The following is a 23,730-nucleotide window of genomic DNA, read 5'->3' on the forward strand; positions in this document are numbered from 1 at the left end:
ACACGCACGCACGCACGCACGCACGCACGCACGCACGCACACACACACACACACACACACACACACACACACACACACACACACACACACAGTCAGAGAACAGGCAGCTCTCTTCCTTCCCTTTTTGTGTGCGTTCTCAGCAAATAACCTTTGCCGAGTCATCAGTAGCTGACACTAGGCTGCACGGCGCCCCAGATGCAGGTTAGCGTTTTTCGTCATGAATCTTGTTTTGGAGGCAGCTCTTCAGAGTGGTACACAAAGTCATTTATTTTAAACCTCACCTTAACCACACTGATAACCCTAATGACTAACCCTAACCTTAATGGGTGCTGAGGAGCGTTTTTCTCTGCTAATACAGGAGTAATAAAAGCCTAGTTCACTAATTATGTGGAGAAAAACAATACAAAAATGATTAGGCCTATATACAGTGTATTTGGAAAGTATTCAGACCTCTTGACTTTTTCCACATTTTGTTACATTACAGCCTTATTCTAAAATTGATAAAATGTTTTTTTTCCCTCTCATCAATCTACACACAATACCCCATAATGACAAAACAAAAACAGGTTTTAAGACATTCTTGTTAATTTATGAAAAATAAAACCTGAAATATCACATCTACATAAGTATTCAGACCTTTTACTCTGTACTTTGTTGAAGCACCTTTGGCAGCGATTACAGCCTTGAATCTTATTGGGTATGACGCTACAAGCTTGGCACATCTGTATTTGGGGAGTTTCTCCCTCTCAAGCTCTGTCAGTTTGGATGGGGAGCATCGCTGTACAGCTATTTTCAGGTCTCTCCAGAGATCTTCGGCAGGGCCACTCAAGGACATTCAGAGACTTGTCCCGAAGCCACTCCTGCGTTGTCTTGGCTGTGTGCTTAGGGTCGTTGTCCTGTTGGAAGATGAACCTTCGCCCCAGTCTGAGGTCCTGAGCGCTCTGGAGCAGGTTTTCATCAAGTATCTCTCTGTACTTTGCTCTGTTTATCTTTCCCTCAATCCTGACTAGTCTCCCAGTCCCTGCTGCTGAAAAACATCCCCACAGAATGATGCTGCCACCACCATGCTTCACCATAGGGTTGGTGCCAGGTTTCCTCCAGATGTGACACTTGGCATTCAGGCTAAAGAGTTTAATCTTGGTTTCATCAGACCAGTGAATCTTTTTTCTCATGGTCTGAGTGTCCTTTAGGTGCCTTTTGGCAAACTCCAAGCGGTCTGTCATGTGCCTTTTACTGAGGAGTGGTTCTGTTTGACCAATCTACCATAAAGGCCTGATTGGTGGAGTCCTGCAGAGATGGTTGTCCTTCTGGAAGGTTCTCTCATCTCCACAGGGGAACTCTGGAGCTCTGTCAGAGTGACCATCGGGTCCTTGGTCACCTCCCTGACCAAGGCCCTTCTCCCCCGATTGCTCAGTTTGGCCGGGTGGCCAGCTCTTGGAAGAGTCTTGGTGGTTCCAAATTTCTTCCATTTAAGAATGATGGAGGCCACTGTGTTCTTGGGGACTTTCAATGCTGCAGAATGTTTTTGGTACCCTTCCACAGATCTGTGCCTCGACACAATCCTTTCATGGAGTTCTACGGACAACTCCGTTGACCTCATGGCTTGGTCTTTGACAAGCCATGCACTGTCAACCTTATATAGACAGGTGTGTGGCTTTCCAAATCATGTCCAATCAGTGGAATATACCACAAGTGGACTCCAATCAAGTTGTAGAAACATCTCAAGGATGACCAATGGAAACATGATGCACCTGAGATCAATAAAACATTTGCAAAAATGTCTAAAAAAACTGTTTTTTGTCATTATGGGGTCTTGTGTGTAGATTGATGAGGAAAAACATTGATTTAATCAATTTTAGAATAAGGCTATAACGTAACAAAATGTGGAAAAAGTCAAGGGGTCTGAATACTTTCCGAATGCACTGTATATATATATATATTTTTTTTTTTAAATCAGGTGGTGCATTACCCTTAGCACCCCTACTTCCCGTGGCTCTGTCCTCACCTTAGAGTCCTATTGCAGTATGGATTGTATATTTATATAAAGCCATCAATGAGATTTTACATGCCATACAGCTGAAAGGTCATACATGTCATTTTGGCGTTTTGTGATCATAAGTTAGTCAAGATGTTGTCGAGATGTGGTCAACTCATTGAAATAGCCTTATGAAACTCAACCTGCTTGGATGCCGTCTTAACCATTTAAAAGCGGGGCCTTTACTGTCCAGATATGGCTTACTACTTTGGGACACCCACCACTCAGTCATTCTGTAGACAGGTGCTTGGTCCATTCATACAGTACTGATGAACAGGAGCCAGGGGAAATGACATTAACACAGCGGTGCTATGAGCCATTGGCAAAGACTCGGTGCTTCGCATACCCAACCTTCACCCCAACCAGTCTGCCCACACTAGATTCACCAGGGCTTTATGTAACCTGTCTCTCTGTGCGTCAGAGTTCCTCTATCTGTACCCGTCTGTTCATTCTTCCCTCGTTTCCAGTCTGCCCACTCAGCTCTTATCTCACTGAGATGTGTCAGTGTACCAGACATGGACACGGGTGGATGTTTGCAGTCATAAAGACCGAATGCTGCCAAAGTCCTCACAAAAACCCTGCATGGTGGGCAAAGTCTCCAGAAAGTCCCCTATGCACCCCATCTCTCTCTAGTTTGCTACTTCATTTTCATATAGCAGGTCGTAAGCAGTGGTGTAAAGTACGTAAGGAAAAATACTTTAAAGTACTACTGAAATAGTTTTTTGGGGTATCTGTACTTTATTATTAATATTTTTGACAATTTTTACTTTTACTTCAATGCATTTTCACTGACACCCAAAAGTACTCATTATATTTTAAATGCTTAGCAGGACAGGAAAATTGTCCTATTCACGCACTTGTCAAGAGAACATCCCTGGCCATCCCTACTGTCTCTGATCTGGGGGACTCACTAAACACAAATGCTTCTTTTGTAAATTATTTCTGAGTCTCGGAGTATTCCCCTGTCAATCTGTAAATTTAAAAAACAAGAAAATGGTGCCGTCTGGTTTGCTTAATATAAGGAATTTGAAATAATTTATACTTTTACTTTTACTTTTGATACTTAAGAATATTTTGGCAATTACATTTACTTTTGATACTTAAGTATATTTAAAACGAAATACTTTTCTATTGTTACTCAAATAGTATTTTACTGGGTGACTTTCACTTTTACTTGAGTCATTTTCCATTAAGGTATCTTTACTTTTACTCAAGTATGACAACTGGGTACTTTTTCCACCACCGGTCGTAAATACAGGTAGGTGGCAATGTGGAAGATAATTTGGTTGTATATGCTTGTTTTTAGCTAGGTTAGAACACATTAGCCTAGTTATACTATGCATGAGTATAGGTTCCTATGTACGACCTTTTTGTGTTTTACTAAGTTTATTGTTACAGTTGTTATGCCAAGTTTGACCCATCTTTTTAGTTTGGATTTCTTGTATCATTCTCATTAGAAAATTGAGAACTATTGTGCTAGAAAAGCATAGAAATGTGAATGTAGTCCGAATTTAACGTCAACTCATCGATCTTACTCTGATGACCGTCTGTGGGACAAGATAGTCCCCGACACTCTTAGAAAAAGGGTTCCAAAAAGACTGCAGAGGTTCATCATATTTTGAATCACTTCTCTGATCGAGCGTCATGGCTGGCGCAGGCATTATGTTCACCGCCGCCTCGTATAACATATAGGCCTGACCAACCACGCCCACAAACGGCTGCTGTACAAAATGTTCTCAAATGAGAGGAGCACAGCAGTTTGACTCGGTGCGCAGACTCGCACACACAGACAAAGGCACACCCATACACACTTTCCAGGAATGTACTCTTTCCAAGAAAGGGGTATCAGTTTGACAGTGATGGAATACACATCTGCAGAAGAAAAGCATTATGAAACCATCCCAAGTTACCCGGTGTTGAAATATAGATCTTGCACGAAGCAACTGGAAATGTCAAAAAAATATTGTAAGGCGATTTCATTTTGTACTGTACATACGGTACATTTAACCGTAGAGTGTATCAGCAACAACTGAAGGCTCAAAATTCAAATTCTGTAGATTTGTAGCGAGTCCCACAATGGTGCCTTTCAAGGCAGTGGCCGCATCAGAGAAACAGTACTTGACATAACTCAGGTCAATATCGCCATGAATGGTTGGCTCCTGGCTCCTATACTTGTTTTTCTCTCTTGAAGAGACAGTTACATAAAGCTGGGCTGTGCTCTCCTCTCTGATTGGTTACAAGGGCGCCGCCTGACGGGTCAAGATTGATTGCTTCCTGTAGCAGGCTCTCTCCATACCGGCCCCTTGTTCTCTGATAGTATGTATATGTTTAACTGTTCGAGGAAGAGCAGGCAGTTGAGCTGAAATGCTGAGAATGTCTCTGGATCTGCACAGCAAGTCACAGCGTTGACCTTAACTCCGTCATAAATGCTTACGCTGGCCTAAAGGCTGCTTATTTAGCAGATATGACTGACCTTTGACCTTAGCTGTGAAGTACAGCATCGAACTACTGCCACAGTTGTTGTTCATTCATGCGTTTGTTATTTAATCAAGACAAGAAAAATAACTTCATTATTTGACATCATTTATTTGACATAAATCACTTTATTCCTAAAAAATAAGACATTTGAAATGTACATTTTGTTCGATTCAAGTATAATACAAACGAAACTAGCGTTTTGGCTTGATTAGAAGATACTCAGTTGACTGGGTCAACTACAACTAGGGATGCGCACACACCTGGACCAATAGTGTTCATACCATTGCAAAGCAGGACAAACTGTCACTACGGTGGTACCATTAGCAAACTTCTATAGTGCAGTCGTCCATCTTAGGAAATGCATCTCCACATTTCCTTCTACCTCAAGCTATTCACACAGGCAAGGAATTCCATCCAACAATTACAAACTATACATTCGGCTGTCTGTACTTGCTCGCGCTTTGGACATTTTTGTTCAAGCTAATGGAAAGAAAACAATGTTGCGTGTACATTTTTCCTCACTGACCAATCCAAACAAAAGTAGGTCCATATACAATAAAGGATTTTTATACCAGGAAAACAATGACCAATTGGCTAATATTTGTGAACAATCTGTTGTCTGCATTCATAAGGCCCTTATCAAGGACATTAGGACATTAGAAAGTTTGATGTTTGAAATGTAGACCACTTGGCAATAGGCACTCGTGAAATTTAACACACGTTTCACATACTATGTGATACAGTCGAATAGTTATGATGCTACAACTTCAACCTTCATAACAGGTTATAACTGGACATAGCTGATCTGACTAGCAAAGGGAGGCGCCAACAAGGCTAACCAGTCGCTGGCTGTCACCACGCTTTACAACACTGATAACTGATAAGTAACACCCCCTTTGTGTCTTCTCCATACTCTGATAAGGATTTGAAACGATGCGACCTCCACTGAAACGACCCTCAAATGAATTGGCTATTCTTCACAGTGAATACCATCATGACCAAGTACTTCACCTAAACTTTCACAACTCTGAAATGGTCGATCCCACGCTCTACCGGAATGACAAGATCTCCCACTTCCGGCTTGGTTTTTTCTCCTTCTCCGACAGGATCTATTTTTCACGCCACCCCCCCTTCACTTTCATGCTCCCCTCCACTGTCAACCCCAAATCCAGGTGTTGTAAGCGGGACAGGAGGCTCCCGCTAAGGGCCTTGGTGTGGGATGGAACATACAGATCAGACTAATCATATTTGGGGAGCAGTTTAATTTGAGATCTACAATCACTTGCACTTTGGAAGATGGCCTTTCTAAGGCAACTGGTTCAGTCCTCTCTCCCTGAACCCCCCTTCCTAGGAACACAACTTTAGTGGGGACAGGAAGTGAATGGGTTTACCCACTTCCTGAAACAGGAAACCACTAGGGGTTTTAAACCTGTGCAAATCAGAAGCTTCTTCTCTTCTAGACTTCCTCCAGGATTGGTCGCGACGTCTTTCTCCCACCACCACGTCAACATTTGGTCCCATTGAGATTTGGCCCTTTTTCTCTCTCCTTAGGGCTTAGGGTAATTGAAAGGTCAAAGTTCACTTGGCGACTCTGTATATGGCCAGGTCCAGTGGTTCTTTACTGGGAACACACCAGTCATCTGCCTCCAAGTTGACTTTGTAGTGTTTCAGAGCTGTCTTGTTGAACACAGGAAGCCTCTCCACTGAATCTGTGGACAATGCCTGAGGGAGAGAGCGGGGGATAGAAGATAGTTAGCGATTAACATGTCTAGGAATGTGACAACTTGACAGGTTATTAGTTTCTGAGGTGTATAAGGAGGTAGTAGGTAGTTGCCTCTTACCTTCATGTGAATGACAGCGTCGGTACCATGACCCTCCATTGAGTATAACTGTAGGTCTCCCTGGAAGTAACGCGCATAGAGGCGTGAAATGGGAAGCCCATAGCCAAAACCAGCCTGGAGGGACACACAACAGGGGAAATGTTACGGCGAATGAAAATGCATTGACATAGTTGGAACTATTAGCACTGTTAAATTTTTTTGGGATCTTCGGCCTCAAGGTACAGAAATACTGCAACAACAAAAAACAAGGTTATCTAGTCGAAAGTATGGCTTCTGTGCGTTTTTAGGTTCTGTGAGGTGATATAAGTAGATGTGTGTGTATCACGCACCAGTGGGGCCCGGTGATTGTCCCCGAAGTCGGGTCTGGGAGCTGTGGAGTACATGTAGCTGAAGAGAGTCTCAATCTTTCTTAAGGGGACACCACCGCCCTTATCCATCACCTAAAAAGAGAGAGAAAGAGAGCGAGATTACACACAGATTACGCTCAAACCCATTTATTGACAATCTGGGTCCATTTAAATAGAGCTATCACTGATTAACACTCTATGTATTGGGCAAGAATACATGAACCAAAATGCCTATGATATAAACCTGGGATTAGAACATCGGGCCAGAGAGAAGAAAATGCTAAGGTCATTAGGAATAATCAAGGCATCTAGTGCAGAGGTGAGCAGATGGTGAAGGTGGATCGTGAGAGGATTTAGCCCAAATTCATTGAGACAGCCATAGTTTCACATTCACCACCGCTAAGATTCTAATTGGGGGAAAGGTTAACGACATCAACCAATAGCAGCTGTAGTTAATCCCTTACTAAATATGGCTAAACATACTTTGTCCAATCCTGTTAATGAGAGCATGGCTCATGTGGCTCTGCATTAAATCATTGATGAAGGCTGTACTAGGGGGTGAAGTAGGCAGAGGGCACAATAGAGGAGAGCTGAGCTGTGGCACAACATTACAGCCAGCATCATCTTTCTCTTACAAACCATTAGGTTGTTTCAAATAAGGATTTGTAGTGGTTACGCAATGAGGGAGTTTCAATGAATAACAGGATTGGGTTTAAGGTTAGAGGTCACACAGGCCTATGTGTTGGTTCTATTTTGGGTTTGTTGTCTTGCTGTTTCGTGGCGTTTAACTGGATTAGAAACGTTCACTTTTAGATATTGGTTCACCCGAGTTTCCAACAGCTCTACACTTTGTCCCCAGTCCTCTCATCATCTTGATTCTAATTCCCGCAAGGCTAGATAAGCACTGCGATTGGAAGTCTGCCCTGTCACTCACCTTGATTGACAGATCCTCTCCGCCAAGGGCCACCATGACTCTGATGGGTGGGAGGTTGTTGCCGACGTCATTGGTCTCAATTGTAGCTCTCATGGCATTCTGGGGGACATCAAAAGAGAACGTTCAGGTACTTGTTCAACACATAACATCTGACCACACGCCATCATAATGGCAGCCAATGTTCTCCCTATCATCCACTTTGAGTTTTAAGACATCATTATATGGACTCACCTTGAAGAGCTCAAACAGCATGTGGTAGAGATGGGAGGGGATATAAGAGATCTGGATTGGATCTCTGACATTGTTGGCTGAAAAAGGGAAAAGATAACAGACTATGAAATCCCAATAAGTGCATCGGTTTATTTCCCTATTAATAGCTACTAACGTACTGCATGTGACGCTATTTAGCTTTTAAGATAAGGTGCGAGTTTTTTTATTTCAAATTCACATTAAGGGTGAGGGTGTGTAGAGGCCTGCTCTGCTTACAGTTCATCTCCCTTAGCTCCAGCTCAGGGGCCCCGAGGTAGTACTGCTCACAGAGCATCTTGGCACTCTCAAACGCATCTGGAGAGAAAGAGAGGAGAAGGAAAGAAAGAAATGTAATTAGATGTTTCCAGCTGTCACTCCGGCAAACAAAAATGAACACGATAGCCAAATGTAGACAGAGCCACTCTTTGTGAGTTATCGGCTTCAAATAAACAGAATAAGCACTTCAAAACTGGGTCGTTCTATCACCCTACCACCTCATTTTCACCTTAGACCAATTTAATGAGTAAGCCCCAAAAGCCCCAAAGATTCTCTAACCTCGAATCACTTCAGTGACATCACACAGGGAGTCAATGCACCCGATGGTGTTGGGATGGGCTGGGTTGGTGTTCCCGTCGAAAACAAGTGCTGCAGAGAAAACGGGGGACAAGGGGAGGAGGAGAGGAAAAAGGGGGGGGGGGGGGAGCTAGAATGTTACATGTGGTGGACCAAGTCCAAAATGTTTTGGGGAATGATTGAAAAAGGCAAAGACTGGGCAGGAGAGTACCGGCAAGGCCCAGTTCTGTTTGAATGACCTTGAACAAATAGTGCTGAGGTGGGTGAAGTGGAAAAAAAGTGGTCCAAACCCTGAGAGCGGTTTGAACCTGTTTTTCCATTGGTTGCATAAGAGCTGACAACACAAAACGCTGTACCCATAGCACAGCATGGACACTACTTATCCTACTATAGTTGGAAAATTCTAGAGGCTACCTGGAAAATTCTCTTAACAACCCTTATTCCTGTCTTATAGTCAAGCCTCCGGGCTGAGACTGTCAAAAAAAATCTACCTCAGCATGTGCAAGCACCTCTGCCAGTCTATCCATGCCAACCCTTGTATAACTGGTTGCCAGCACAATTAGAACACTACTTGAATGTGTGTCAAGACTAACAGTGTAAGCATTAATCTCAGCTTCAAACGGCGTGTTCAATGCCAGGGCCAAATTGTTGCATTGCCTTCTGCTTGAGTTGCAGGTTCAGTTAAGGGGAACTGGATTGGTCAAGGCCAAACTGATATAGGCCAATCCCTGTCAACCATCAGCAACAGCTATTTTCTAAGAATTGCTCCTCTGGAATTGGTGAGAGGTTGTCCCAAAACCACATCCCCTGAACTGTGTTTGAAAATAAACAGATAGCTTTAACTAGACAAGCTTATTTTGAACTAATCAATGTGGAATGCCTGTGACCTCAGAGGCGGGACTTACTGTGCTGGTTGATGAGCATGCGGATGGAGATACGGCTCATGTAGAATCGGTCCAGGAAGTACTGGATGTTCTGGCTAGTGACCGGGTCCTGGCCGAAGGCGTCTTTGTACTCGATGACGCCCTGCGCCATAGTGGGCACCACATCATTGTGCCTGTTCCTAATGGTCTCCAGGGACTCAACAAACCTGGAGAGAGGGGGAGAAAGGGGGCTGTCAATCTTAGTCTTTAACAATCCCCCCCCCCCCCAATTAAAAAAAAGAAAAAAAGTTTTTCAGAGTTAGTATTAGATGATTAATATATGCTATTTAGAAGCCGCTTTAATCCAAAGCGACTTACAGCCATACATTTCATGTACAGATGACCCCAGTGGGAATCAAACCCTTCATCCATCTAGGCATTGCAAATGCCATGCTCCACTGCTCTACTGACTGAGCCACACAGGACCACAATATGGAGGAGTTAGCGGAAGCTGGTGCACACTTACGACTCCAAAACACTGTGGTCGTCTGGGCTCTTGTCAAGGAAGTCCAAGATCTCCATAAGGCTTTGGATGTACCTAGAAGAGAGAGAAGGAAGAGTTAATTTAGTGACCTTAGTATTGCCACGTTACAATCACACAGGCATCATCAACATTTGTTTAAATGCTGAGATGAAGAAAAAAAAACATTGATTCTCAATAGTAAAACAAAAGGCTATTGGGTCTCAGGCTCTGTCAATAGAGACTGTTAGTAGATAGGGAAGGTACTTTTGCACTGGTCATTTTCCAGTTGGCTTTTGGACCAGCTAGGTGCCATTCCTGCATCCCTGTCCCTGCGTCGCTCTGATACCAGGACACCCCTCATCCATCTCGCATTGCTAGGCACATTGTGTGTGTGTGTGTGTCTCAATATGTCCATGTGATTCCTATACACAGAGCAGTAGTAAATCTACTCCACTGACATTCTCATATGCTGCTTAGGACAGCACAGCGAGCCTCTTCTGTCCAACTAAATCAAGAGTTTTTATTTACTAACTCTATTTTATCAATGTACCAATCGGGCTTCAGGAAGAAGCATAGCACAATTACAGCAGCCATGAAGGTTTTAAATGATATCACTGAAGCCCTTGACAAAAAACAGCACTGTGTCTCACTTTTTATTGATCTCTCTAAGGCTTTTGATACAGTTGATCATGCTATACTAAGGCAGAGATTGTCAAGTGTAGGTCTTTCGGAGCATGCAGTTGCATGTTTTGCTAACTATCTGTCTGATAGAACTCAGTGCACTCAATTTGATGGGCTTATGTCTGTTAAATTGTCTGTCCTTAATGGTGTGCCCCAAGGCTCTGTACTTGGTCCTCTCTTATTCACTATTTATATAAATGATTTAGACAAAAATGTCCAAAATGCACAACTTCATTTTTACGCTGATGATACTGTTATTTACTGTTGTGCCTCGTCTCTTAACAAAAGCTTTCCAGAACTTGCAAACTGCTTTTTATACTGTTCAACATACCTTGTGTCAATTGAAGCTTATCCTCAATATTGACAAAACTAAACTAATGGTGTTTTCTAATGCAAGAAATAGACCTCTGAACCTTTCACCTATTACTACCTGTCAGGGCAAGGAGATTGAGGTTGTAACCATATATAAATATCTTGGAATTTTAATTGATGACGGCCTCTCTTTTAAATTGCATATTCAACAATTTACAAAAAATTTAAGCTGAAATTGGGATTTTATTTTAGGAATAAGGCCTGTTTTTCTTTTGAAGCCAGAAGGAGGCTAGTATCAGCTACATTTATGCCTTTAGTAGACTATGGGGATATGTTATATATGAATGCTTCCGCTCAGTGTTTGAGATGAATTGACACTCTTTACCATGGCACTTTGAGATTTATTTTAAACTGCAAAACCCTTACGCACCACTGCACTTTGTATACCAGGGTTGGCTGGCCTTCTCAAGTCACTCGAAGGCTCAGTGACTGGTATACTTTTATTTTAAAGCCATTTTGGGTTTACTACCTTTTTATTTGGGCATTTTTATTGTTCATAAATGTGGTGGGTACTCTCTTCGTTTGCTGGACTTTATCCTGCTAACTGTTCCAAATGTCCGAACTGAATTTGGTAAAAGGGCTTTTCGTCTTGGAACACCTTACAAAATACTTTTAAATTGGAAGAACTTGTCCCGGTTGGTGTTTTTAAATCACTGATGAAGGATTTTGAGGCTGATTCCCTGACCTGTCAATGTTTTTAATTTGCTGTTTTTGATTTTGTTATACTCTTGTGAATTCAATGGTTTTTACTAGATTACTTGTAGTTTTTCATGTTGTCTGTCTGTAATTTTTGTAATGACTTGGTGCTGCCTATCTCGGCCAGGACGCTCTTGAAAAATAGATTTTAAATCTCAATGAGCCCTTCCTGGTTAAATAAAGGTAAAATAAATAATAATAAATAAAAAATATTTAAAAAGTCAACGTGAGCCTTCATTTCTGCAAAAGCTATGCACACGGCTTTCCTTCCAGCCTGCCAGTCCACATTAGGATAGGAGCTGCATGCTAATCAATAAGACGGCAAAACTCGTTATCATTCAACAAGAACAAACCAATAGTCATCTGCAAGAAAGCACATGAGCCTTGTTTGGTTTAAATCAGGAACCTAGGATAACCTTAAGATGCATGTTTACTTGATGTGTATCTGTACTTCCCCCCCCCTCGTTTCAACTGTTCCTGCCAAGACAACCCTTAGTCAAAAACAACGAGGGAAGGGAGGGAGGGAACTGGGACAAAGTTCACAGCGCGAGCGAGTGGCGCACAGCTGGGACACTAGAGCTATGCATTGGCCAAATGACCATAACAACAACGTTGCTTAATCAAACCCCGGGTATGTACGATATGCTGCAAACAATAAACACTTGTGTGCTGACACTGTGGCACAATATATCCCGATTATAGTATATATAGGGCGACATTATATGCTACTGTCCCGTTAAAAAGTTGACGTTTTCGGATAGGTTCCTGATTGCTGTAGCTGTTTCTTACCAGCGTTGTACTAGCTGCACCGATGGTGTGGTCAACAAGCGGTCCGGCAAGAGGTTGAGCTCTTTCATGATGTTGGACAACCGGACGGGAAGTTCTTGTCTAAGGAAGGCGAAGGACGTCTTCTCGCAGGCATTTGTAGAACCTGAAGATGGTGAGTGTCAAAGTTAGATAAGCTAGAGCAAAAGTGTTTGAGGATATATCAAAGCAATTGTGTAATAATAATAATAATAATAATAGCTATTATTTATTCACCTCATCATCATCAACATCACCTGTACATGCCAAACTATGGCCTATGCAGACAGGCTTCTGCCTATTCCTTCAGTATCTCATATCGTTACTGAAAACCATGGTAACGTTGTAGTCTACATTTAAACATTATGATTGGCTAGCTGGAACAACTTGAACCAGTCTACATCCGTAGGTCGTATTGTTTGCACATGAGACAAGTCAGTGTAAACATATTGAACAATTATATCTAATTACCATATTCAGTGTTGTAGTTTAGATTTAGATTATACCCCTATGTCTTGTATGGTTTAATTACCATTTCCTTTACATTTCCTACCATGTGTTATTCTGCAAGCCTGCAAAACATACAATGACATCCCTCTATCAGTGTGCACGACATTGAAATTAATATTGAAACATTGTGGCTCGAATTATTTGCTGAGCAACATTATGGCATTGGTATTCAAAATGATGCCGTTGAGTTTGTATTCTACTCACCGAAATCCAAGAATTGCTTCATAGACAAAGGTGATGGTGAGAATTTTGAGAAATGGTCAATATGCTTTGGCACGTTGGCCAAAGCAGCGTTCTTCATCAGGAATCTGACAAACTTCATTATGCAAGGCAAATAAAAAATCCTAAAGAAAAATAGTAAAGAAAAATCGAAATGTCCGTTCAGAATACAAGATGTATAGCTCCTGTCAGTTTAGGTCTGTCTCGAGTGTTTACATTCAATGTTGATTTTCTGAAGATTGCGACAGTTGGAGTTGTCTTGAAGTAGACTTCGCCAGCCAATAGCGTTGCTTTATGCGCAGAGCTGGCCAATGAGAGTGGGCGGTCAGTGCGCAGTGCTAGGAAACCCACCCCACGAGACATGGTCAACAACCCAACAAGGGCATGATGACGGTGTTGACAGATTGTGTGTGTCATCTCTAATTTACATAACCTCAATTAACCTACGTCTGTCGCCTGTCTGTAAATAATCACTGCTATGCTGTTGACAACCTCAACAAGGTGACGTTCAGGGATGGTAGCCTACTGCTGTCCCGAAAACAAGTGCTCAATTTGAATGTTATTGTGAATGCAGGGCATAGGTTATTGCATTATAATTGATAGCTTTTTAAAAATATTTTCACATTCCTGTGTTAATTTTACTTGGAACCATGGTCACCACGGCAATCAATCCCAAAAAACATGGTAACTTGTTTGATTTGGATCCCCATTAACAGACAACTAGTCTACATGGGGTCCGACACACCGAAAATACATTACACACAAAAATACTTTACATGTTTACAGTAATGGTATCAATACTTGGTCAAGGAGCACTGAACTTCACACACCTTCCATTCCCATCTCCATTCAGGTCAGAGAGGGGTAAACAAAACTAAAAAGTCCAGACCATCACAACAAGCATACATGTCTGGTGAACTAGGCTATGCAAAAAAGATCCAAAGGAATTTCAGTCTTTTGCAACAACAAAAAATAATGAAGTACATAACTGGAAAGTTATTGTATTTCTTCCTGCTTGTTACCATCTAGAAAATATATTCCCTTAGACAATACCAGGCAAATACCATCTAAAACAGGACTGTAAAATCAAGTGGTGCCGTTGTATGCTATAGTAGTAAACACGCCACCATAATCCGTTTATGGTGTTCATTCACAACGAGGTGAGAGTTGATGGAGTGGGCATGCCACTGTGTTTCCATAACAAGGTTAACAATATAGACATGACAGAGCATGTTTCCATCAACAAGGTGAGGTACAGTACAGAACATAGATAGAGAGAATAGATAGGGAGAGAGAGAACAGGCTTGGGTCGATGGTCAATGACAACAGCAGCAGTGAGGGATGGGAATCAAATGGTTAGAGTGGGCTGCTTATACCAGAGGCAGAGGGTTCGTAGTGAGGACGACTGGCTACTATTCTGAACTTTGTGTGGTGAGCTTTCTGGCATCCAGAGCTGCTGAGGCATCAGCCTAGTGGTGCTACAAAGACTGGAAGAGGCTATAAGTGGCGATGTGAGAGAGAGAGCAAGAGGTAGACAGAGAGAGAGAGAGAGCACACTGCCCACAAAATGTGGTGGAAACAGCTGTTCTTCCTAACCTCCTGCCAAATGTATGGCCATAGCAGAGATGCATAATTCCATCGGATTACACAGATCCACAAAGAATTCAAAAACAAACCCAATTTTGATACACTCCCATATCTACTGGTTGAAATACCACAGTGTGCCATCACAGCAGCAATATTTGTGACCTGTTGCCACAAGAAAAGGGCAACCAGTGAAGAACAAATATCATTTTAAATACAACATACAGTTGAAGTCGGAAGTTTACATATAGTACTTAGGTTGGTGTCATTAAAACTCATTTTTCAACCACTCCACAAATTTCTTGTTAACAAACTATAGTTTTGGCAAGTCCGTTAGGACATCTACTTTGTGCATGACAAGTCATTTTTCCAACAATTGTTTACAGACAGATTATTTCACTTATAATTCACTGCATCACAATTCCAGTGGGTCAGAAGTGTACATACACTAAGTTGACTGTGCCTTTAAACAGCTTGGAAAATTCCAGAAAATTACGTCATGCCTTTAGAAGCTTCTGATAGGCTAATTGACATAATTTGAGTCAATTGGAGGTTTACCTGTGGATGTATTTCAAGGCCTACCTTCAAACTCAGTGCCTCTTTGCTTGACATCATGGGAAAATCAAAAGAAATTAGCCAAGACCTCAGAAGTCTGAGGTCTGGTTCATCCTTGGGAGCAATTTCCAAACGCCTGAAGTTACCACGTTCATCTGTACAAACAATAGTACGCAAGTATAAACACCATGGGACCACGCAGCCGTCATACCACTCAGAAAAGAGAAGGGTTCTGTCTCCTAGAGATGAACGTACTTTGATGCGAAAAGTGCAAATCAATCCCAGAACAACAGCAAAGGACCTTGTGAAGATGCTGGAGGAAACAGGTACAAAAGTATCTATATACACAGTAAAACGAGTCCTATATCGACATAACCTGAAAGGCCGCTCAGCAAGGAAGAAGTCAATGCTCCAAAACTGTCATAAAAAAGCCAGACTACGGTTTGCAACTGCACATGGGGACAAAGATCATACTTTTTGGAGAAATGTCCTCTGGTCTGATGAAACAAAAATAGACCATCGTTATGTTTGGAGGAAGAAGGGGGAGGCTTGCAAGCCGGATAACACCATCCCAACCGTGAAGCACAGGGGTGGCAGCGTCATGTTGTGGGGGTGCTTTGCTGCAGGAGGGACTGATGCACTTTACAAAATAGATGGCATCATGAGGGAAGGAAAATTATGTGCAAATATTGAAGCAACATCTCAAGACATCAGTCAGGAAGTTAAAGCTTGGTTGCAAATGGGTCTTCCAAATGAACAATGACCCCAAGCATAATTCCAAAGTTGTGGCAAAATGGCATAAGGACAGCAAAGTCAAGGTATTAGGAGTGGCCATCACAAAGCCCGGACCTCAATCCTATAGAAAATGTGTGGGCAGAACTCAAAAAGCGTGCGTGAGCAAGGAGGCCTACAAACCTGACTCAGTTACACCAGCTCTGTCAGAAGGAATCGGCCAAAATTCACCCAACTTATTGCGGGAAGCGTGTGGAAGGCTACCCGAAACATTTGACCCAAGTTAAACAATTTAAAGGCAAAGCTACCAAATACTAATTAAGTGTACGTATACTTCTGACCCACTGGGAATGTGATGAAAGATATAAAAGCTTAAAAAAATTATTCTCTCTATTATTCTGACATTTCACATTTTGAAAATAAAGTGGTGATCCTAATTCACCTAAGACAGGGAATTTTTACTAGGATTAAATGTCAGGAATGATGAAAAACTGAGTTTAAATGTATTTGGCTAAGGTGTATGTAAACTTCTGACTTCAACTGTATATTTATGTTTATTTATTTTCCCTTTTTGTACTTGAACTATTCACACATCATTACTACACTATATATATATATATATATATATATATATATATATATATATATATATATATATATAATGACACCAACACTTGTAACTGTTGTAAGTGTAATGTTTACTGTACATTTTTTATTGTTTATTTTACTTTTGTTCATTATCTATTTCACTTGCTTTGGCAATGTAAATCAAATCAAACTTTATTTGGCACATACGTAGTGTAGATCTTACCGTGAAATGCTTACTTACAGGCCCTTAACTCTTCTTGAACTGCTATGTTGGTTAAGAAAATATTTACCAAATAAACTAAAGTAAAAAATTATAAAAAGTAACACAATAAAATAACAATAACGAGGCTATATACAGGGGATATCGGTACCGAGTCAATGTGTGGGGGTACAAATTAGTCAATGTAATTAATGTAATGTAATGTAGGTAGGGGTGAAATGACTATGTGTAACCGATGTGAAATGGCTAGCTAGGTAGCAGTGGTGCGCGCTAGCAGCCTTTCAGTCGGTGACGTCACTTGCTCTGAGACTTGAAGTAGTGGTTCCCCTTGCTCTGCAAGGGCCGCGGCCTTTGTGGAGCGATGGGTAACGATGCTTCGTGGGTGACTGTTGTTGATGTGTGCAGAGGGTCCCTGGTTTGCGCCCGGGTCGGGGAGAGGGGACGGACGTAAAGTTATACTGTTACATTGATGTTGTTGACCCGGATCACTGGTTGCTGCGGAAAAGGAGGAGGTCGAAAGGGGGGTGAATGTAACCGATGTGAAATGGCTAGCTAGGTAGCAGTGGTGCGTGCTAGCAGCCTTTCAGTCGGTGACGTCACTTGAAGTAGTGGTTCCCCTTGCTCTGCAAGGGCCGCGGCTTTTGTGGAGCGATGGGTAACGATGCTTCGTGGGTGACTGTTGTTGATGTGTGCAGAGGGTCCCTGGTTCGCGAGGGGACGGACGTAAAGTTAAACTGTTACATATGCATAGATAATAAACAGCAAGAATCAGCAGTGTACAAAATAAATGGTGGGTGGTGTCAATGTAAATAGTCCAGTGGCCATTTGATTAATTGTTCAGCAGTCTTATGGCTTGGGGATAAAAGCTGTTAAGGAGCCTTTTGGTCCTAGATTTGGCGCCCCGGCACCGCTTGCCGTGCGGTAGCAGAGAAAACAGTCTATGGTGACTGGAGCCTCTGACAATTTTTTGGGCCGTTCTCTGACACCGCCGATTATATAGGTCCTGGATGGCAGGAGGCTTGGCCCCAGTTATGTACTGGGCCGTACACACTACCCTCTGTAGCGCCTTACGGTCAGATGCCAAGCAGTTGCCATACCAGGCGGCGATGCAACCAGTCAGGGTGATCTCGATGGTGCAGCTGTAGAACTTTTTGAGGATCTGGGGACCCATGCCAAATCTTTTCAGTCTCCTGAGGGGGAAAAGGTGTTGTCATGCCCTCTTCACAACTGTCTTGGTGTGTTTGGACCATGATAGTTCGTTGTTGATGTGGACACCAAGGACCTTGAAACTCTGGACCCGCTCCACTACAGCCCCGTCGATGTTAATGGGGGCCTGTTCGGTCCGCCTTTACCTGTAGTCCACGATCAGCTCCTTTGTCACATTAAGGGAGAGGTTGTTGTCCTGGCACCGCACTGCCAGGTCTCTGACCTCCTCCCTGTCTCATCATTGTCGGCGATCAGGCCTACCACTGTTGTGTCGTCAGCAAACTTCATGATGGTGTTGGAGTTGTGTTTGCCACGTAGTCGTGGTTGAACAGGGAGTACACAAGGGGACTGAGTACACACCCCCGAGGGGCCCCAGTGTTGTGGATCAGCGTGGCAGACGTGTTTTTGCCTACCCTTACCACTTGGGGGCGGCCCGTCAGGAAGTCCAGGATCCAGTTGCAGAGGGAGGTATTTAGTCCCAGGTTCCTCAGCTTAGTGATGAGCTTTGAGGGCACTATGGTGTTGAACGCTGGAGCTGTAGTCAATGAACAGCATTCTCACATAGGTGTTCCTTTTGTCCAGGTGGGAAAGGGCAGTGTGGAGTGCGATTGAGACATCTGTGGATCTGCCGGGGCGGTATGCAAATCCTTTCCCATGCCAATAAAGCCTTTAAATTAAATGTGTGAGTGAGTGAGAGAGAGAGTGAGAGAGAGTCTGGGGATTCTACCCTCTTATCAGACAGGGTGTGGGCATGATCCTCCAAGGAGATGGTGATGATTCATCCTAATACAGCATGTAGACAAGAGGGCACAGTTAATCCAGTTGACCAGCACCTGTCTTTTGATGTAGCTACATACCCATGTTTACTCATTGGCTAGCTTGTGAAGGGACGTGATCGGACAGAGAGACAAGGAGAGGAAGAGTCTGAGTTAAAGGGTCATGTGTAATTTAGAATGATTAGTTGTTGTGGTAGTGTACTGTAAACACAGGGCAGTGATCCAGTTAATCGGACCTGTAGACATGAGGGACCGTGCTCAAAGTACAGGATTATATAACGATCAGTTGAATTCCATCTTGGTATTGGTGGGGTCAGTGAACCTTGTGCAGGGAATAGTATACTGCCCTGCTGCTTTGACAGTGTTAGCTGTATAGCACACTAGTGTGCAAACTGTATAGCCTGGCCTACAATAGTGTCCTAACCGTCTAAAGTTCACCAGTGGTGTCATATATACACTAAAGGAGGCCAAATTAAAGGAAAAATGCAGTGCAATATACACAATGTTGCTCAATTAGGTTACATTGTTGTGGGCCCAAACAAGAGAGAGAGATATAGGAATATGTTGATTATGTAATACAGAATATATCAGTACGGAGAGTGCTAAACTGCCTAATGCCCTCAGACTGAAATGCTGTGTAAGCACATAGCACAATGGCCCACTGCCGGTCAATGGATATTCGCTTTTCCAGGCCAACAAGCAATTCCCCCACGGGGGAAATGACAAAAACATTAGATCTGAGTGAACAGTCGATTGGATAAACAAGGTTGAGTGTATTAACTCGCTTTTCGCTAGCATTAGGCCGATTAGATCACTATGCGTTACACCACAGACCACACAGCGTCCAGGAGAAGCAATGGTTACGTGCGTTGACATCAGACATTCTATGCTATATACAGTATCGAAATAACATTTTGTAGATGGTTATTTCAACCATTTTTAAAGACATCACATAGTAATACAGAATACATATACAAATATGAACTGTTTTAAGTAGCAATAGCTAGTACTACGGAGGTTTGATGACCCGTTAGATTAGATCACTTTATTAGTCATGAATGTAAAAAAATAATATTTTTAAACACATGGGAATCATCTTCCTAGTCCTTCATCGTGGTCCTTCACCCTCCTCTTGCTATAGAAACAGTGTTGTACTGGACCAGGGTTAACAGGAAATAATGTCAAATGAGATGAGACAGGTCTTGCCCAATTTGTCCAAACGTCTGTTCCTTGGAAAGATCCTTCTCACAGTGCACCCTAGAGCACACATTTCAACACGTTTAATCGTCAAATTAGGTGACGAACAGAAACAGGTATTAATAACCGGTATTAATATATTAATACAATATGAATAACCATGTATTAATAGATTGTAAGTGGCGAACACTTATTAATCACATCTTGCTTGGGAAAGATTGGCCGAGTACCCTGATCGCTCTCCTTAGAAAGCCCCTGTTATTGTGAAGTGGAAACGAACAATGGCTCAGCCGCAAAGTGGTAGGCCACACAAGCTCACAGAATGGGACCGCTGAGTGCTGAAGCGTGTAACGCATAAACATCTTCTGTGCTTTCTCAGTTGCAACATTCACTACCAATTTCCAAACTGCCTCTGGAAGCAACGTCAGCACAATAACCGTTTGTCGGGAGCTTTATGAAATGGGTAAATAGTGAGAGAGATAGGAATATATGTATACTGTAAATAGATTGTCCGACTGTGAGGTAGGCTATAGTTTCATATTAGGGGATTACGATGGAATTAGATAGTGTGAGACAAGCTTGTGAAGCGTAAAGGGAGGTCCGTGTGTGTGGCACAGGCTCAGCTGTGGGAGAGGGTTGATCAAGGCGAGGTGGCATTTTTAACAGTTTTTATCAGTTGGCCAAACATAGAATTGGCATCTATAGAGTAAATACCACACTCTATCATGTGGGGAGGAACCCAGTGTCTGTTCTATCAATTGTGTTTCTTGTTTTGAACATGCCATCTAACAGATTCCGGTGACTTCCAGAGAGAGTCAGTATATTAAGTTAACCTACGTGTCATTTACATGCTATTTCTATATGTGTGTCATTTGCTTTGCTCTTCATGGGGGTTTGATCTTCTAGTAGTGGGTAGGTAGCAGGCTTGTGCAAGCTGGAACATCTCATAGGACCAGGTGCCAATCTCCTGTTTCTGTAGCACGAGGCAGCTTGATGTACAATTACAACCCCTGGACAATCTATCGCAGGGCCTTCCCCCAAATCTCCTTGATGCTGAGTGCGAAGCAGAGACGCATTATTGAGGTTCTCCGCGTTGAGTGTCTGTGCTTGTGAGACAATCTCTCTAGTACTAGCCTTACCATTGCCATCTATACAATCACCTTAACACTGGACCTCGTACAGGGTTCAGATGGTGTACAATACATGCAATGGTACTATCAACATTGTCGATGACAGGTTTGTGAATTATACAGAACACAAAATAGAAACGCAACATGAAACAACTTCTAAGATTTTACAGAGTTACAGATCATAGGAGGAAATCAGTCAATTGAAATAAATGCATTAGGCCCTAATCGCTGGATTTCACATGACTGGGAATACAGATATGCATCTGTTGGTCACAGATACCTTAAAAAAAAATGGGCCTCACCAATGGGCCTCAAGATCTCGCTGCGGTATTTTTGTGCATTCAGATTGCTGTCAATAAAATGCAATTGTGTCCGTGGCTTATGCCTGCCCATACCCTAACTCCACCACCACCATGGGGCACTCTGTTCACAACTTTAACATCAGCAAACCAGTCACCCACACAACGCCATACACCTGGTCTGCGGTTGTGAGGCCGGTTGGTTGTACTGCCAAATTCTCTAAAACGACATTGGAGGCGACTTATGGCAGAAATGAACATTAAATTATGTGGCAACAGCTCTGGTGGACATTCCTGCAGTCAGCATGCCAATTGCACGCTCCCTCAAAACTTGAGACATTTGTGGCGTTGTGTTGTGTGACAAAACTGCACATTTTATAGTGGCCTTTTATTGTCCCCAGCACAAGGTGCACCGGTGTAATGAGCATGCTGTTTAATCAGCTTCTTGATATGTCAACCCTATCAGGTGGATGGATTATCTTGGCAAAGGATAAATGCTCACTAACAGAGATGTAAACAAATTTGTGCACACATTTTGAGAGAAATAACATTTGTGCATATGGAACATTTTTGGGATCTTTTATTCCAGCTCATGAAACATGGGACCAACACTTTAACTGTTGCGTTTTTATTTTTGTTTGGTGTATTAAACAAGGTTGCCATCTGCTGGCTATGTTATATTTTGCATGCCGGGCATATGCCACTGAGTGGCTGAAACTTTGTAGTGCTGGCAGCTGGGAGAGACAGAGAGGGAGAGATAGAGAGAAAACATAGAACCAAAAACATAGAGACCCAGAAAACCTGAGTCTACGCCTTCTATGGAAAAAGAAGGAACAGCACGTCAGAAATCAGCTCAATGTAATTGAAGAATCCATAGACTCTAACCACTTCTGGGAAAATTGGAAAACACTATATATATATATATATATATATACAGTTGAAGTCGGAAGTTTACATACACCGTAGCCAAATACATTTAAACTCAGTTTTTTCCAATTCCTGACATTTAATCCCAGTAAAAATTCCCTGTTTTAGGTAATTTAGGATCACCACTTTATTTACAGAATGTGAAATGTCGGGATAATAGTAGAGAGAATGATTTATTTCAGATTTTATTTCTTTCATCACGTTCCCAGTGGGTCAGAAGTTTACATACACTCAATTAGTATTTGGTAGCATTGCCTTTAAATTGTTTAACTTGGGTCAATCGTTTCGGGTAGCCTTCCACAAGCTTCCCATAATAAGGTGGGTGAATTTTGGCCCATTCCTCCTAACAGAGCTGGTGTAACTGAGTCAGGTTTGTAAGGCCTCCTTGCTCGCACAAACTTTTTCAGTTCTGCCCACAAATGTTCTATAGGATTGAGGTCAGGGCTTTGTGATGACCACTCCAATACCTTGACTTTGTTGTCCTTAAGCCATTTTGCCACAACTTTGGAAGTATGCTTAGGGTGGAAGACCAAGCTTTAACTTTCTGACTGGTGTCTTGAGATGTTGCTTAAATATATCCACATAATTTTCCTACCTCATGATGCCATCTATTTTGTAAAGTGCACCAGTCCCTCCTGCAGCAAAGCACCCCCACGCTTGGGATAGTGTTCTTCAGCTTGCAAGACTCCCCCTTTTTCCTCCAAACATAACGACAGATCACGGCGACACTGTGCAGTCAACAAAAACCATCATCTGCTATGATTACATTCTGTTAGAAGTTCCAATTGGTTCATGCCCTGTGAGCAGGTACATTAAGGACACTGTAGCATGCAATACATTTTCCTCAAAATCCCATATCTATTTTTCCCACCGTTGACACACAAAGAAGATCTAGAACCCCTTTAATTTCAAGACCTGTGCATATCTGGATCAGAGATAATGTATTCTCATATAAATAAGCAATCTCCATCACTCAATGGCGACAGCATAAATAAATAAAAAATGGCCATAATTGAGATAAAATGAATCATCAATCTATTTATACAACAATCTAATCAAGCTTTGAACGTCAGCACTTTGTTTCAGAATATATATATATCTTTTTTCTGATGCAGGCAGTTATGCAACCAGGGACGCAAAGAGATCCATGAGGCAAAGAATGTGACAACTGAACACAACCTAACCTATATGATATGGGGATGTGATGCTTATTTTTTCCTATCATCTTGTTATATTCTTGGCCATAAACTCTCACATGTCAGTGATCTTCTGATGTGCTACTCTTTGTTCTGTTCTGAACCCTGCTCCAACCTATTTCACCGTCTTCTATTGGTAAAAACGGTTCGGTTCATCACAGAATGGGAGTGTAAAGAGGGGTTGGGGGGGGGGGG

General features: G+C 42.3%; 1 protein-coding gene and 1 long non-coding RNA gene across 3 annotated transcripts; one reads left to right on the forward strand and one right to left on the reverse strand.

Moving 5' to 3' along the window:
• Positions 1-4,601: 4,601 nt before the first annotated feature.
• Positions 4,602-13,391, reverse strand: LOC139565551 (pyruvate dehydrogenase (acetyl-transferring) kinase isozyme 2, mitochondrial-like). Of its 2 annotated transcripts, XM_071386007.1 has the most exons (11): positions 13,111-13,391; positions 12,382-12,523; positions 9,847-9,918; positions 9,363-9,547; positions 8,440-8,529; positions 8,122-8,199; positions 7,867-7,943; positions 7,636-7,734; positions 6,684-6,794; positions 6,355-6,468; positions 4,602-6,235 (listed from the first exon to the last, which is right to left on the reverse strand). In XM_071386007.1, exons 1-11 carry the CDS (start codon positions 13,226-13,228, stop codon positions 6,092-6,094), a joined length of 1,230 nt encoding a protein of 409 aa, XP_071242108.1. In that variant the 5' UTR covers positions 13,229-13,391; the 3' UTR covers positions 4,602-6,091. The 2 variants fall into 2 exon arrangements, with proteins under 2 accessions (XP_071242108.1, XP_071242109.1); XM_071386008.1 differs by lacking the exon at positions 8,440-8,529 and having other exon boundaries at positions 13,111-13,364.
• On the forward strand, positions 12,137-13,280 carry LOC139565552 (uncharacterized). The gene is made up of 2 exons (XR_011672921.1): positions 12,137-12,223; positions 12,354-13,280. It is a non-coding gene; the product is annotated as an uncharacterized lncRNA (long non-coding RNA).
• Positions 13,392-23,730: the final 10,339 nt, after the last annotated feature.

Source organism: Salvelinus alpinus, chromosome 36 (genome assembly GCF_045679555.1).
Source record: "Salvelinus alpinus chromosome 36, SLU_Salpinus.1, whole genome shotgun sequence".
Taxonomy (NCBI): domain Eukaryota; kingdom Metazoa; phylum Chordata; class Actinopteri; order Salmoniformes; family Salmonidae; genus Salvelinus; species Salvelinus alpinus.